The sequence below is a fragment of the Cephus cinctus genome, unplaced genomic scaffold (assembly GCF_000341935.2).
Source record: "Cephus cinctus unplaced genomic scaffold, Ccin1 Ccin1_scaffold0153, whole genome shotgun sequence".
NCBI classification, from domain to species: domain Eukaryota; kingdom Metazoa; phylum Arthropoda; class Insecta; order Hymenoptera; family Cephidae; genus Cephus; species Cephus cinctus.
In genome coordinates this window covers 936,565-951,661 of record NW_014332881.1, presented here as the reverse complement: position 1 = coordinate 951,661, position 15,097 = coordinate 936,565, and the positions used below count along the sequence as shown (strand labels likewise).

At 42.8% G+C, this 15,097-nt stretch overlaps 1 protein-coding gene and 1 long non-coding RNA gene across 2 annotated transcripts; both read left to right on the top strand.

The window, feature by feature from the left end:
* The first annotated feature begins 4,463 nt into the window (after window positions 1-4,463).
* LOC107263540 (fork head domain-containing protein crocodile) lies at window positions 4,464-8,771 on the top strand. Its single transcript, XM_015730863.2, has 2 exons — window positions 4,464-6,966; window positions 7,111-8,771. The coding sequence occupies exons 1-2, from the start codon at window positions 5,603-5,605 to the stop codon at window positions 7,235-7,237; spliced, it is 1,491 nt and encodes a 496-aa protein (XP_015586349.1). The 5' UTR covers window positions 4,464-5,602; the 3' UTR covers window positions 7,238-8,771.
* A 2,289-nt stretch (window positions 8,772-11,060) lies between these two features.
* Window positions 11,061-13,948, top strand: LOC112493752. Its single transcript, XR_003058426.1, has 3 exons — window positions 11,061-11,342; window positions 12,994-13,231; window positions 13,489-13,948. It is a non-coding gene; the product is annotated as an uncharacterized LOC112493752 (long non-coding RNA).
* The last annotated feature ends 1,149 nt before the right edge of the window (window positions 13,949-15,097 follow it).

Genomic DNA, 15,097 nt, shown 5'->3' with positions numbered 1-15,097 from the left:
TGCTCCATGTTTACGCGAGATAGAAGACTGGCTAACCAGTAGTATATTACCTATACGATGGTAAGGATGTTTTTGTCTATAATACAGTGACAGTTAAAGAAAGAGATCTTTGCCGTAATTAGATTCCAAAGGATGAAAGGAAAAGTAGACCGAATATAAGTAAAACCTAATCGAATAATTTTTTCTCATCAGGGACGAAGCAACTGGATTATCAATGTTCTTGATGACGTCTAAGCCTCATCACCTCGTCACCTCGTCAGGATAGTTTAGCCTCCATTTCGTTTAGTCGGAACACAGATCGACTGTCTAAAAGACACGAAGCAACGGCCAAGACAAACCTTAAATGCTTGCTAACCAAACAGTCGGAATTAGCCCTGGGTACCCAGCCTACCAAAACTAAAGCTTTCACCGTTTACAGCTCACTATGGCCATTATCTATTATAGGTGACGATCTTCATGACATTTACAACTTCCTGACCTGTGATCTAGGCGGATCAATGGCTGATTGAGATCCTGTAACGCGGAGGCGCTTTTTCGTCTTTATATGGCGGATCATCAAGCTGCAGAAGATCCTGAGGACATTGGACGATACGAAACGTCTGGATCCCGGTTGGCAGCCGATTTATTTCTTTAACCAGACAATGAGGAAGGAAATGCGGCTGATACGTTTTCAAGAAAAATAAACCGACACGCCTTGTCGGTGAGTACGAGCGGGTGTCGCCTTAGAGTAGCGTTTGTTTTTGTCTGGATCGAATCGAGACGAGCGACTTGCGTTCTATGTCGACTCGACGACTATTTCGCTTCTACTATTCGAGGCGCATGTCCGTTACGTTATAGTTGTATATACACGAAATGTTGCCCATTGCGCATACGCAGCTAGAGGATTGTGGAGTTTATACTGCGCGTGGAAGATGGTGCCTTGGGGGATGGTTTGATAACGTAGATATTTTTCATAAAATTTAAATCGGCACGGTGAATGTAACGTCATTTTGAAGGAAAGATGTCTCGCAGTGTTTGTGATTGCAATATTCATCTGGATAATCTTATGAATTTCGTGTTATCGGTGTATGTCTTGATCTTGGAGTTTAGAATACGATTAAAAGAAAAATATTATTTTTAATCTCGAGATAGGATCCTGTAGAAATGTTACTGAGAATCACGTGAGAATAATGCAGAGGAACAATATGATTGGTGCAGTTATGAAATATTTCAAGAAAAATATCTACGTTTTATTAAATAATCTCTGACTAATACATACAGCTGTATCATCTATTAGTAAAGAAATCAATAACGTTCATAAGGCTATAGGATCCGATCGTTTATACTATTCTCCTGGTTATAAAAATGTCGAGGTTTTAAATAACCAGAACTGTCAGTCTACTATGGCGCCTGACGCCTGTAAAAAATGTTTGAAAAGTTGAACGAATTCTTGACAGCATACTTCCATCCAGTAATAGTACACTCATATGCCAGTTTGAATGGCTATCTCGGAAACCATCGTTTATCCAAAAATTCAACACAGAAAAAAACGAGAACCACGCGTAAAACACTCAACGCCTTCAAAAGAGAATAAACCAGCTAACGAACGATTCCATATAGATATATAAGATCCAAAGGAGTAAACATGTTTATGGGAAAATAATGAAGCCGAGTATTGGTCCCGGAGTATCTTAATCGAAAACTCACCCCATTGACAAGGGTGCTAGTAACGTTAGCGCTGAAATCGACGCAACCCTATCTGTTCAGAGCCAACCACAGAATATCGCAGCACATCCAGATAATCCAGCACAGTCCCCATTGATATGCTGATGGGAGGACTTGTCGCGTGAAATTGCCACCCGGTATATACATTGTTCGTTCGATTTTCCGGTAGCAAAGCATCCCCCCGTTTGAATCGTATCGTCGGCTGGCAGGTTTCGGCTGGGCGACTGAGCTAATGCGTGATTGTGGCTGCTACACGAATTCATAATGGACGACGGCATCGGGCAGAAAAAATTGAAAGGAAGTCGTTGACGTTACGCAGGAAGGATTGTATCCTTGAAAATGTATAATTTTAGTCTGGTCAGTAACGCTCGAGGACAGGAGGCGCATAACGTGTTCGCCAAGTTGAAGATGACGCCTACGTTTTACTTGACTTCCTCCATCTTTTCCGATACGTAGAAGAGGCTCAGGAAAAGAGCGAGAGATAGAGAGAGAAAGATGGAGCCTTGGTGCACTTGAAGCGCAACAGACCTGCAACGCTGTTTGTTATCTTTATGCCACGTATCCGATGCTCATCATATACCGGGACTTGCTGTGTACGCGTGGAAGCTAAAGCGTAAACGCACGTTACGTCGCTTAAGACAGGACGCAGGCTGCCTGGGAATCGCGAAAATTTAGGATGCTCTTCTTACCATAAATTGAAGCTGAGTCATTTATAAGAAATTTTGAATATTTCACTGGATCCGGAAAAAATATTATAGAGATTGCAAGGTGAAGGGGTTCTAAGATAGATACCATTTTGAATAGTCCTTTTTTCATGTGGGACCTTGATTCGAGCAACGGATTCTTATTTAAAAGTATAAAATTTCTATAGTATACCATAAGTGTGCCTAGCACACTTGATCCTTGTGTTAGTATGAAAAAATAAAATAGAAAATACCCATAAGGTTCATGACGTAGATGTCAATAATTGATGTACCTAAAAAATACAGAAGTAAAAATGATACTCTATGGGGTATACACGACTTTTATGTATATTCTCAGTGATATTACAAAAACACCATATTCCTTTTCTCATCTATATTATCGTATTTGACTACCGTACGGTAGTCGTCAGAATAGTAAAGACATTTTGTATGTAAAAAGTAAAATAATAGATACAAGTATTGGTTCGTTCTACGAGGCCCTCATCACGAAATCGCTAGTTTATTGTTTCTAGGCGAAAAAGTATACAGGGTCTACATTCGTTGCATAGGGTAGGTCAAGAAGCGCGCGCGTTTATTTTAAAAGGTTTCAAAATTTCCTAAACATTTCTGCAAGCCTCTTTAAAAAAATCTACGGAGTCGCGCGGCTCCCTTTTGGTTCGTCTTATGACGTCGGGTTTCGACCGTGCAAAAGGGAAAAAAAATAAACTTAACACAACCCTCGGGAACGCTAAGGGACTTTGTCTCGCAATCAACTGTGCTTCCAGTTACAAGGAATCCCATTCGCTGAATACGATTCTTCGGTTACAACACATTTACAGTCTTTCCTTATAACGCAAGGGTATCCTTGAGGAGGTCCTTTAGCTAGCAAGATGCAAATTGACTCCGATCGAAACGACTTAAGCTTGCCTAATGAATTTACTCGACATAGGTCCTTAGTGCTTTCGCAAGGAAGAACACGGATAGATACATAAGACCTGAGGGTGGATTATTGAACGATGGTAAAAAGGTCAATTCGGAAAGGACTTACTTGTCCGGAAGGACATGGGGAGGTTTAATTTAGAGGATAAATTAAGGTAAAAAATTAGTATGGTAGGGATGTAGGCGACGACGAATTTGTGTTAGTATTCCTTGTACCAAATACCTATTTCTGCAAATTTTTTTTATAAGTAGGTTTACGAAGAGGATTATAAATAGCACGAGTCCTCCGCTGGAGGGAATAATGAATCTAGATAGAATAAAAGCAAAAGGCAATTAAACTTTCGCTGAAACTTCAAAAGGATTGGCTGGTGGCCTCCGGGCGACGGCACCTGCACCCTCAGGACGGCCAATGGAAACATCGAGACGCGCCTGTCGTTTCATTTAAATGAAAATTAGGATACTCCTCTTGCGCCAATTATCGATTTCCAACCGACAAGAGCGGAGAAGGTAGTAACTTCTCTCGGAACTGTTCGATTCGCAACTGTCTGCTTTTCTTTCTTTTATTCGAGTCGCGTGCAGGTGAGATAGCTATACATGTAGAAAAGGCCAGTAGCCGCGAGGTGGAAAACGAAAGCTGGACGTTCACGAAGGGGTGAAGGAGGATCTGGATGCGAGGGTTGAAGGGATACTACGGTGACGGGGTCTCCGAGGACCAAAGTTTCCAAGATGGTCGTCGAGGTGTCCTCGAGTGTTTTCCCAAGCCGGGAGTCGAACCCTTGGAAAAACAGACGACAAATTGAATCCCCCGCGTATAAGAACACTCTTGACTCTTGGCGCTTCGCGGGTTACAGGAGTTTCATTTTAGGATTACTCAGTCAGAGCGAATCCTCCGTTAAGAATACATAAAAAGAGAATACCTATATTAGCAATCATATGTCCCTAAAGCAATAAATGGTATCCTTAAAGCTTCGTTAATTTGTAGCAAATAAAAAACTAGGAAATTACAGTTACAGAGCTTTTGGAGTAATCTGTTAGTCAACATCCCAATGCGGTTCCAAATAGTTTAAGATATGTACAACAAGGTGGAGTCGATGAGGAAAATTTAAGAAATGATTTTAAAAAAGCCGAAAGGTGAAGTTATGCGGAAATTTTGCTTGTCTGAAGTTGGTAACGGAGTTGTCTTCCAGGGGAATCGCACGGTCGCGCGGTTCCCGGGCGTGTCTGCTGGCAGGGGTGGCACGGAGTTGGCAGTACGAGAAAGGAGGCGTTTCCTTCCCCGGACAATTCCCTTGGGTATACCGCTCAGATTGGTTAGAACCGACGAAGGCGTTTTCAAACTGCGTTAACAACCAATCTGCGTGCACCACCCCACCAAGCTCTATGAATTTTTCCAATTTTTCGTGCACGCGGCTGAGATGCTCGCGCAGCCGTTCGCGGCGGCACTCCGCTCTCGGCGAGACAAGCCCCAGTGTGTTTTTACTCGGGGCTGAGTAAACGAGCGGCTGTTGTGTATCATAATACCGCGAGACGGGTTAGTACCGTGGACCGGGCCTCGCGTTGCACCAGTATCTACGGCTAAGTCACGAAGCCGCTATCAGCGCGTGAAACCCTGGCACTGGCCTTCTCTCTCTCGGTCCGCCTAAGACAACATCGCTAAAAAATCCGGTGGCGGCATCCAAAGAGACCGAAGGGGCTGATGACAAGAGGGTGTGTACGGTGGTGTCTCGTGATTGCCTGAGAGAGAACGAGGGATATATATACATTGTTAGATACGTTGAAGAGATACAAGAATATCAAATATATAGGCATATTATTACATATAGAAAGCAAAAGAGATTACCTGAGCGCGTGCGTGTTATTGCGTGGAACGAGAGAAATTCATCAGGAGAGAGAAAGAGAGAGAAAGAGTGAGGCAGAGTGTCTCTCATCTCTTTTATCATCTGTGCGCGTGTGTATCTGTGGCATCAACGTCATCGGTAGACGTTATTGTTTAGTGTGATAACAGGTATCGCTATTTGTTACTAAACATCCTGGTTCATCCATCTCATATATTGTACCACGATTGGAAGACTATAAAGCGATACTGTCAGGTTCATGCTGATTTATTCCTGTTGGGTGTATTCATCATCTGCGACATCTTGGTGGATCAGATATCAGAATATTGGAGCGTTACCAAACGGCAGCCAACGATATACCAGTTGGGGTAATGCCAAAGTGACCACTGGAGCAATCGTCCGAGACCGAATCATCAAACTCTCGTCTAGAAGAGCACGAGGATGCACACTCTCTTCAGCGAGCAGAACGCGTACTACCGTCACGCGACGGGAGTACCCGTAGGTATGGGAACCCCCTCGTATCCAGGAGTGACTGGTGCTCCAGGTTATTATGAACAGTATCGTTACGGGACTTATGCTACTGCTGGATATCCCGTAGCTGGTATAGCACAGCAGCATATACACCATCCTGGAAAGGATATGGTAAAACCGCCATATTCGTACATCGCTTTGATAGCCATGGCTATACAAAATGCACCAGATAAGAAAATCACTCTTAATGGTATCTATCAGTTCATCATGGAACGGTTTCCTTATTACCGTGAGAACAAGCAAGGCTGGCAGAACTCCATCAGACATAATCTGAGCCTCAATGAGTGTTTCGTCAAAGTACCTAGAGATGATAAAAAACCTGGTAAGGGAAGTTACTGGTCCCTGGATCCGGATAGTTACAACATGTTTGACAATGGTTCTTACCTGCGGAGGAGACGACGCTTCAAGAAGAAGGATGCTTTAAAAGAAAAAGAGGAAGCCCTAAAGCGTCAGGGTCTGTCGAATGAGAAGCGTCCTGATGACGCTAAGGCGACGGTCCTGCAAGCGACGGACGCCTCGAAGAAGCTCGTCGGTGGTTTGGAGTGCAAACCCAAGAGAGAACCCAGCAGCGATCCCAACACGACGCACTGCATGGCAGCAGCCGTCGGGAAGTATTCCCACAGTCCTATACAAGAAGGGAAGACGAGTGTAATTCAAAGCGCCTTGGGACATCAGAGTCATCCTAATCACCAGGTACATCAGACTCATCAGGTGCACCAGGATGTAGCAATGAGTGACGTAGGCATGACTCTCGATCCGAGTACCTTCAGCGTGGACGCACTGATGACATCGAGGGAGAATGGTTCCCTGATGACGTCGCGAGATCCTCACTCTCATCCTCATCCTCATCCGCACGCGATCCAGCATCCTCATCCACATTCTCATGCGCACTCCCACACTCTCATGAGTACGAGCAGAGATGTCATGAGTACGGGAACCAGGGATCTATCCTCATCCTCGACGACGACTACCACGACGACCTCAGCCGCGGCTGCGGCCGCCGCAGCCGCTGCAGCCATGATGGCTTCCGGCTATGGACATGGGACTCCATCCAGGTCTAACTCGTCACCTCCTGGTAGCATGTATACACCGTATTGTCCATCCGCTGCCGCTGCCGCTGCTGCTGGATACATAATGGACCCTGCGGAATACAATACGAATACAAACGCCAGAAATCATAACGCGGGACACGCGCAATGGTACCAGGAAGCCTCCAGTCCAGACACCGCAGCAATTTACCAAGAGACCCAATCACCCAGCTGTCAACTGTACAGGTCAGTTACAAAATACTCGATGTGTCGTACTTTCTTAGTCCTCAGATCTTATTTATTTTTATATTTCTAAAATATTTAAAAAATATATTTAAAATAATACCTACAGATGGACAACCTCCGAATTCTCAATAACACGTTTTTCAGATCAAGCCCACCGACGCCATTATCATCGGGAGCGGCACCATCGCCACCTCTGTATCATAGATATTATCAAGACTGCAACGCTGTGAACACCAGTGGCAATCTACCAATCACGCTGCATAAGTACTGAGAGTACGGATCTTCAAGATCGCACGATCTTGATGAAAATACGGATTATGGTGATGGATCTTCGGTATACGTGAAGCAGGAGTGGACAACTGGCACGGATGATCTTCCGAAGGATTGGCACTAGGCGTGAGCTCAGGAAGATCTGTGAACACAGAATAGGGTGTTTGTGATGAACGTGTAAAAAAATTATATAAAACGGTTGGGAAATATGGCGAAAAAGGATTATGAAAGATAACAAATTATGGATATTCTCAAGTTCATGCAGTCTGCCGAATCCCAGTGATATATCGAGTGTTTGATGTGTCGGGTGTCCTTCGTTTCTCAAACACTCCTCCTCCGCCACCCTTCGTCAGCATTGTTAAAGAACGCAGCTAAGACAAAAGGACTTAATTGAATCGGAGCAGGCACGCGTGTTCCGCCTAATTGGATCGACTAGGTAAACACTCGCTAATGAAAAATAAGTATCGAACGCGTGAGTTGTTATCACCTGGCTAAACAAACTGACTGACCTGGGCCAATTGACTCAATTTCGCGCAGCACCCACGTCTCTCACGTTATTTCTTCTTCGTCTCTTTGCATTCCAACATTTATTAGTCTTGCATCTTTTATACACTTGGACGATATCTTTGTTACGAATTCTATTTATAATTTCACTGTATTTTTTCAATTATTCTTTTTTTTCTGTATTCACGTAAGTCACAGGCCATGCAATTTCTTATCACTTTAACGATTTCTCTTATTATCAGATCTTTTTTATGTCCCTCATTCGTTTTCTGTGTGCATCGGTTGCAACTGTGCAAACCGACGGTGCGATGCATGCCGACGCTCGAAAACAACCGGCGCGTTTCTATTTGCTGAACGTCTGTCGCGAGTACGTCAGCATCGCCGATGAAATTGACGGTAATGACGATTGAGTCGTGGACGATAATAATGCAAAAAAGAAAGAAGAAGAAAAACAGGTGGGTGAGGTCGAGGGTCACTCAAAAATATATGACGAAGGAAGAGGAGGAGTACGTGAGAAGGAAACCGCGTAATCGCGTAAAACTAATCGCTTTAATTACTGCTAAGACTAATGACTCGCGCGTGATTGGTAGGTGATAGACGACCAAGTGTAAGGGTCGAAACCGATACGTGACGCAGTAGCTCCTTGTACGCGACAGTCTAACGCAAATGACAATCCTCAAGGTGATCTTCATGGATGCTGCATGCGTTAGGTGGTCGTCGTCGTGGTTCGGTGCATTTATCATAAGGTCATTCCTGTACTCGAGGTTTGAGTGCCCGGCGTATCGGTATCCTGATCGCCACATGGGCTGAGATATATATATTTATTAATAGTAAATATGTGAATACAGTTAATAGCTAGAAACACTCGTGTAATAGGTAGATATTATTGCGTGTATATTATCAAGAGTATAGAGTATATAGAGATACAATCTATATATATAGAAATAAATATATCATGTATATCTCGCCAATCGTGGGATACCGATCGTATTGATATTATAGGATACGTCGTAAAAATGCGATAAGATATCCAAAATAAATATTATAAATCCTCAAATTAACTAGAACACGTATTGTTACCTTTCATCAAATATCCTCAGGAAGCAGTAAATTGTCCCAAGAAGAATTTCAATGATTACGTCATCAGGATCTTCACCAGGAATTCCACCGAAGTATCTACTCTGAAATGCCAGTTGGTATACACGCGAAGAAGCGGGTCTTCGTCGTTGTGTAAATTTGGTTTTCTGGGAAAGCAGGGTACCACCGCACGACTGGCATGCTCACCGCGGGAAAGCCTAGAAAAACGAAGGAAATAAAGGAGACGAGCTACGAATAGCCAGTGCTGATGGTGGTGGCAGTGGTTCCTGCTCTTCTCCGATGAGTACCAATAGCTGGTATATAGGAAGCGCTGGTGGAGGGACTCGTCGAACATGAAATAAGAGGAAGACTTAGCTCTAGGTGTAGGTGTACCTAATGAGAGCGGTGTTTAACATAACTCAAGCGAGAAACGCGAAACGTACGCTGCCCGTCTCATGGTATTTGGAAGTGGGGTGATAAGTTAGCTGGATGTTTTAAACAAGATGGCAACTATATCACTTGCCCGCCGGGATTTATGAGCAAACATCGGGAGATACATTGATTATACTTCCGACGATGCCCTGCCATCGTTCCCTTGAATCAGTGGCTCTTTATTCATAGATGAAAAAAAAAAATCGGAAAAAATTATTTTAAAAAGTATCAAGACCTCCCATAGCAATGAGCTGAATTGAATTCTTTAAACCAGTAAGACATCCTTAAATTCTAGATTTAAACTCTGTAGTATATGGATTTGGATTAACTGGGAATGAAACGTAACGGCAAAATGGCCAATGGGTATGGAGTTTAGTTGAAATAATCAAAGTTGCTTTTTGGGGTTGGTCTACGTCCTTAGCCTGAGGCAAGGTTTAACCGCATCTGCTGGAACACGTGCTCCGGATAAAACCGGGCTTAAGCTTCGCCAAAGGACAATCCGTTACTTTGATGAAGAATCGAATGCACGGCGCGTACACGAGTCTCATTCAACGGTTGCAAATTCGTAGAGGCATTAAGGTATATAAAAGAAAAATATATATATATGGACGCGATGACATTTCAGTTACTAAAGTAAAATTAGTACCAAGGTATATAACTGAATCGTATCGCGGTATTTACCGAGTATTAATGGCTTAGACAGGGAGAATACTAGGTTATGTACTTACTATAGGGTGTCGAGAAGTGGCAAAGGGTGCAGAAGTCATCCTCCATCCGTTCTACAGCAAACACTCGAGTTATCCTTTTGGATGCGTTCAGCAAACACTAGGCAGGTCGGACTATAACTCAGACAGGTCGCCGATGTGGTTTCACCTTTTGGATTTTCCTTCCGGAAATTCATAGCGACCGTAATCCATAAGAATATTGAGAATGACAGGATTTTTGTAAAATCCTTTGAAGTTCTTAAATCTTAATACCATTTAAGTACCAGGCAGTTCTGATATATACATATATAGAAAGTGTTCTGGAATTACGATATTAAAAAGATCGCCAATTGCACAACGTCCTATCGAGTTTGTAGAGCTGTATAAACTTCTATTTGCGTTAAGGTCTGTTTAGAACGTACGACTTTAACTGCCATCCGCTTCTCGGAGAGGGCGACATAACGTTCAGACATGAATTTACCGAAGAGGAAGTAAGAAGGCCAGTTTTGGATGATACACTCGCTGTAAAACCAGCGTTGTTAATATCTGTTTGATCCGAAATCCACGGGTGGCAAGTTTTCCAGGCCATTGCCGATCTCCCAGTAATTATTGATGTATCGTAGACGTATTTAGGTATCACTAGTTAAAAGCCTTAGTAGCAGAAGACAGAAGAAGTAGGAGGATCCGTATCCCGTTGAGCCATAAAGCGGAGTTCCCACGTGGGTAGTACGTACGTAAACAGGGCGTTACGATAACCGGCCACTATTTCGGTTTCGGCAGTCTGAAGAGTAGTTTTTCGGCGGCAGTTTTTACGTGTAACCGCTGCGGCGTATTAGCGGTGCGTGCAATCAATTTAAAAAAACCCTGGGCCCCGGGGCTTAGTCAAACAAACATTCGACGCTGCACAGTGGATAGATAGGAGAAACACGCCACCGCGCGCCACAACGCCCAAGAACACAGTATACATATTTTCATGTTCTATGGTGGTCGCGACGTACACTCAGTGTCCCCTGGCGTAAGATAATCATATCATTTTTCTCTTTGTATCTCTAGAATCTATTATATCTATGGCGGTCTACTTGCTACCTCGGTAAGCGACAACTGACAGCTGTCTTAAAAAATTCACCCAACATCCAGCCAAGCCCAGGGCAATGGGTGAACCCGCGGCCAAACTTTACTAAGCAACGACGTCTGCTCGATTCCACGAACAGAGTCGTCTCTCGGCCAGGGATAGGACGACAGGTGTGTTTATTCCCAGGGACCCCCGGCGAAACGTGGAACAGAAATCGTACAGCACCTAACCTAACCTTCTACCGGAGCATCCTCCTACTACTCCTCCTACTGCTGCTAAATGGCAGTGGCTAAAATCATCAAGTTGTCTACCACTAGGTAGATACATATATGCTTTCGTAACTTATAGTCCTTGGCGTTAGGTTAAGTTATTCCAGACATTTATGTTGGTGATACTCGGTGGAATTGAGTACTGAAAATGTTAGACTGGCAAAATGGCGACAGTGTCTACTTGTATCGGCGGATTGACTTGTAAATCTCATAAGGCTTTTTATCTCCACATCGAGAGCTAAAACAAAATTAAGTTACACGCAGTGGAGAATCAGAGAGAGAGAGGAAGAGAAAGAGGGCAAAGGCCTCTCATAGTGGCAGGGTAAAAGAGGGAACACGGTATTCGGTTAATCCAAAATAAACTAAACAGTCACTGCGTTGAAAATGCAAATGTCATTATGACATTAAATGCTAAATTGGTTGTGCAAACATTCATTTCTCGTAATAATGTAGTAATTTATCGTGCGCTCTCGGATTCGTGCGTCTATATGTATACTCCATGTGAGAGACTGAGAGAGAAACAAGTTGCAGTGCGGTAAATTTCGGTAGGTGCCGAACAATATGCAGTACTGGTCAGCACGAATGCACCGGATAGATTTAACAACTGTTATATATTGTATGATCTCATTCAGCACTAATTGGTAATATTGCACAGCCAGAAAATATACGATATCGAATTCGTGAAAACTCGAATAAAAAGTACTACTACGATTATTTCAATTTCTCACACAATTCTAAAATTGTTTTGAATTTCAATTTCCCTGTTAAAATTGTTATAACATGATAGTACCAGATTTGCGAACGGGTAGATCCACATGGAGCATCAATATGACTATCTCCCTCTTACACACTTAGTTATCAATAAGTTTGTCTCTTTCGCACTCATGTTAGATATAAGAAATCTTAAAAGGATTAGACAGTCATTGTCTAGTAAATACCACTTGAATTTGGATAATTGGTGAAAGTCACGCAATTCAAGGCGGTTGCACGATCCACCAAGGATTATCAAAGAATTATTTGATTATAGTTTCCACAATATCGTGAAATGGTGCTTCATCAAATGTGATCGTATACAACTGTCAGATATGACTGATACATTCGAACTGAACATCTCTGTACAACTCATCGGAATTTACGGCAATTTCGTGTTTAATTGATACGAGACAACGTGATATCAGTACACAGTTTGACCGTATATTGTATTTATATATCTATCTAACCAAAGCCTGAAGCAAAACGGACGCGTGGCGCGTTATCAGCCTCCAGGTAATAAAAATCATGATATAAATTGATTGAAAGCTATAGAGTACTCAGGAAAAAAGATTTTATAACGAATTTGAATGTGGTACTCGGAACATGTAAAAATATTACTAAAGAAGATGGTACACCCATCTACTATAGCAAAAGATCTCGGCCACCCGCAACGTGGAACTTCCCGTTTTTGGGGGTCACCAGCCGACTAGAGGCTGTTTACAGAATTACGAATGATAATGTAAGCATTTTCACGCTCTCACACTGTACGCCGCGTGTGGGTGAACCACGGCGGACGACCACGTTCCCGGGGCTAATTTTAGGGTGTTCAACCCCCGTTTACGGAGGCACATATGCCTACGGCCCGACACTGTCGCTGTTTACACCAACTCGTCCCCGCCAGCCTGACACTGAACGCTATTAAACGCCTAAATGGGCTTTCTTCTAGGAATCATTTGTCTCCCTATGGGCCAAACGCTTTCTTGCGCGTATCTAGTTGGCTCAATGGCAGTGCAATGCAGTATGGAACAAACAAATAGATGTCGCGTGGCCCGGAATACCTACTGGAAAAATAGAAGAAAACAAAATCAACCCCTGACAACACACCGTATAATGATACATCTAATAAGATCTACCTACGCGGTGGTATTTCTATAATGGAGAAGAAAAAAAAAACTCGACCACAGGTAAACTATTCTATTGTATCCATTCACGAATGCACAATTGCATTCAAATGCATCCGCCACGTGCACAATGCCGGCCTTTCCAAATAGCATTAAGTCGATCCTAGGAGCCAGTCAAGCGCGTGATTCCTCCTGTCGCATGGCTTTCCCTCTACGTTACTAGTACCTAATATAGCCCTTAAGCTACCTTTAAAATGGCGCTTTACGCGTTATGGGAGCCTGACACAATACAATGCTGCTATTGTTTATGTTGCATATAGGTATACCACGACGCCGATACGAAAAAAATGCACCCTTGTATTTTGATCTTGCGTTTTGGAACTGGCAGCAGTATCTTCTTCACAGTAAATTGGAAATCAGCACGAAGTTGCGCAAGGACGATAAAGAATTGAACTTTTTGAAGAACAAAAAGATGAACAATCTCCAACAGAAAAAGGCTGATGGATTTCATGGTAAATCAAACCTCTTTGTACCGAGTAGGTATACCTTACGCAGGACTATTGTGTATGGTTACCTCCTGTGGTGTCACGCCAGAATACCGTAACTCGCTTTTTTCTATAAGTCTCAAAATGGTATTACACAACATAATAGCTCAATCGGGGCGGCGTTAACACGCTCCGCCCCAATTCTTACATGAGAATCAATGAAAAGACGCTTTTATAAATAGGTAGCCAAATAATTGTACGCATCTCTGGATACGTTGCATCTTGGCCCAGTGAATATCCAACGAATATAATTTTTTTTTAATTCTAAAACTAAAAGGAAATTTAATGAACTCTTTATAGTGATAGCTGAAGTCTCTAAAACTCACGAATCTTCAACTCAAGCATATTTCCTAGAGCAGCGAACATGTGTATATGCGAAAAATTCTGTATGTATAGTTATAGTATAAATTATATATGTACTATATTTTCTCTAGCAACGATTTGATAGTATTACGAGAGATTGGAGAAACCGATTAAGATCCCAGCATGGCATTAGCGAGCGTAGTCTCGCGGTTATACGCTAGAGTCTCAAAATTCAGTAAGCTCTATAGAGTAACATCCACCATAGTCATCTTGCCCTACTAGACAGTAGTTGAGAACGAAGTGGTGATTTAATATTTTTCCTGTTATGAGTGTAAGCTCGCTGGTTTGTTCTGAAAACAGCGCCGGCTGCCGCAGTTCATCCCCATGAAGCCACCTGCATATCCAGGACCGCCATTACTGCCGATATTCTAGATCTTACTTACTCAGTGGCTTATCCACCTCTATTATCCTAAACCATTACACTCTGATATCCAGCAGCTTTCTTAAAAGTTTTTGCCATAGATAAGTATATACTAAAGTAATAATAGAGTGACTCGATACAATATAAAGAGGATTATTAAATTTAAGGATCTAAATATCGCTGATAGAATTCATTATCGATAATGATATATACACTATAAGTAATGCTTAATAATTATAATCTATTTTAATATGTAGGCCTAGGTTCACCCAACCATTCCAGGATTCCCGTGGGAGACGAGGTCACGAAATTTTTACTATGGAGAAGAATTAGGTACGCGCATAGAGACTCAACCGACTATTCTACTGCTTCATGATTATTTCGAGAAGGCAAGGCGCCGCGACGCGTCCGCGTCTCTGATGGATGCCGCTAACGAGCGTACTCGACGATTGACAAAATATTCTCAGTCCGTGACACTACGGTATATCTGGCTCTAAGCCCTAGGTGACTGTCGTGCTTCCAGATCACCCATGCCAAAGGACGGTTAACCTTTCGCAAGAGATACTGACTTAGAGCCAATAGTTGATGATCATCAGGAACCTCCACGTAAAGCCTTGAGGATGCTATTATATGTACGCTCTTGGTTAGATAATCCCGAAG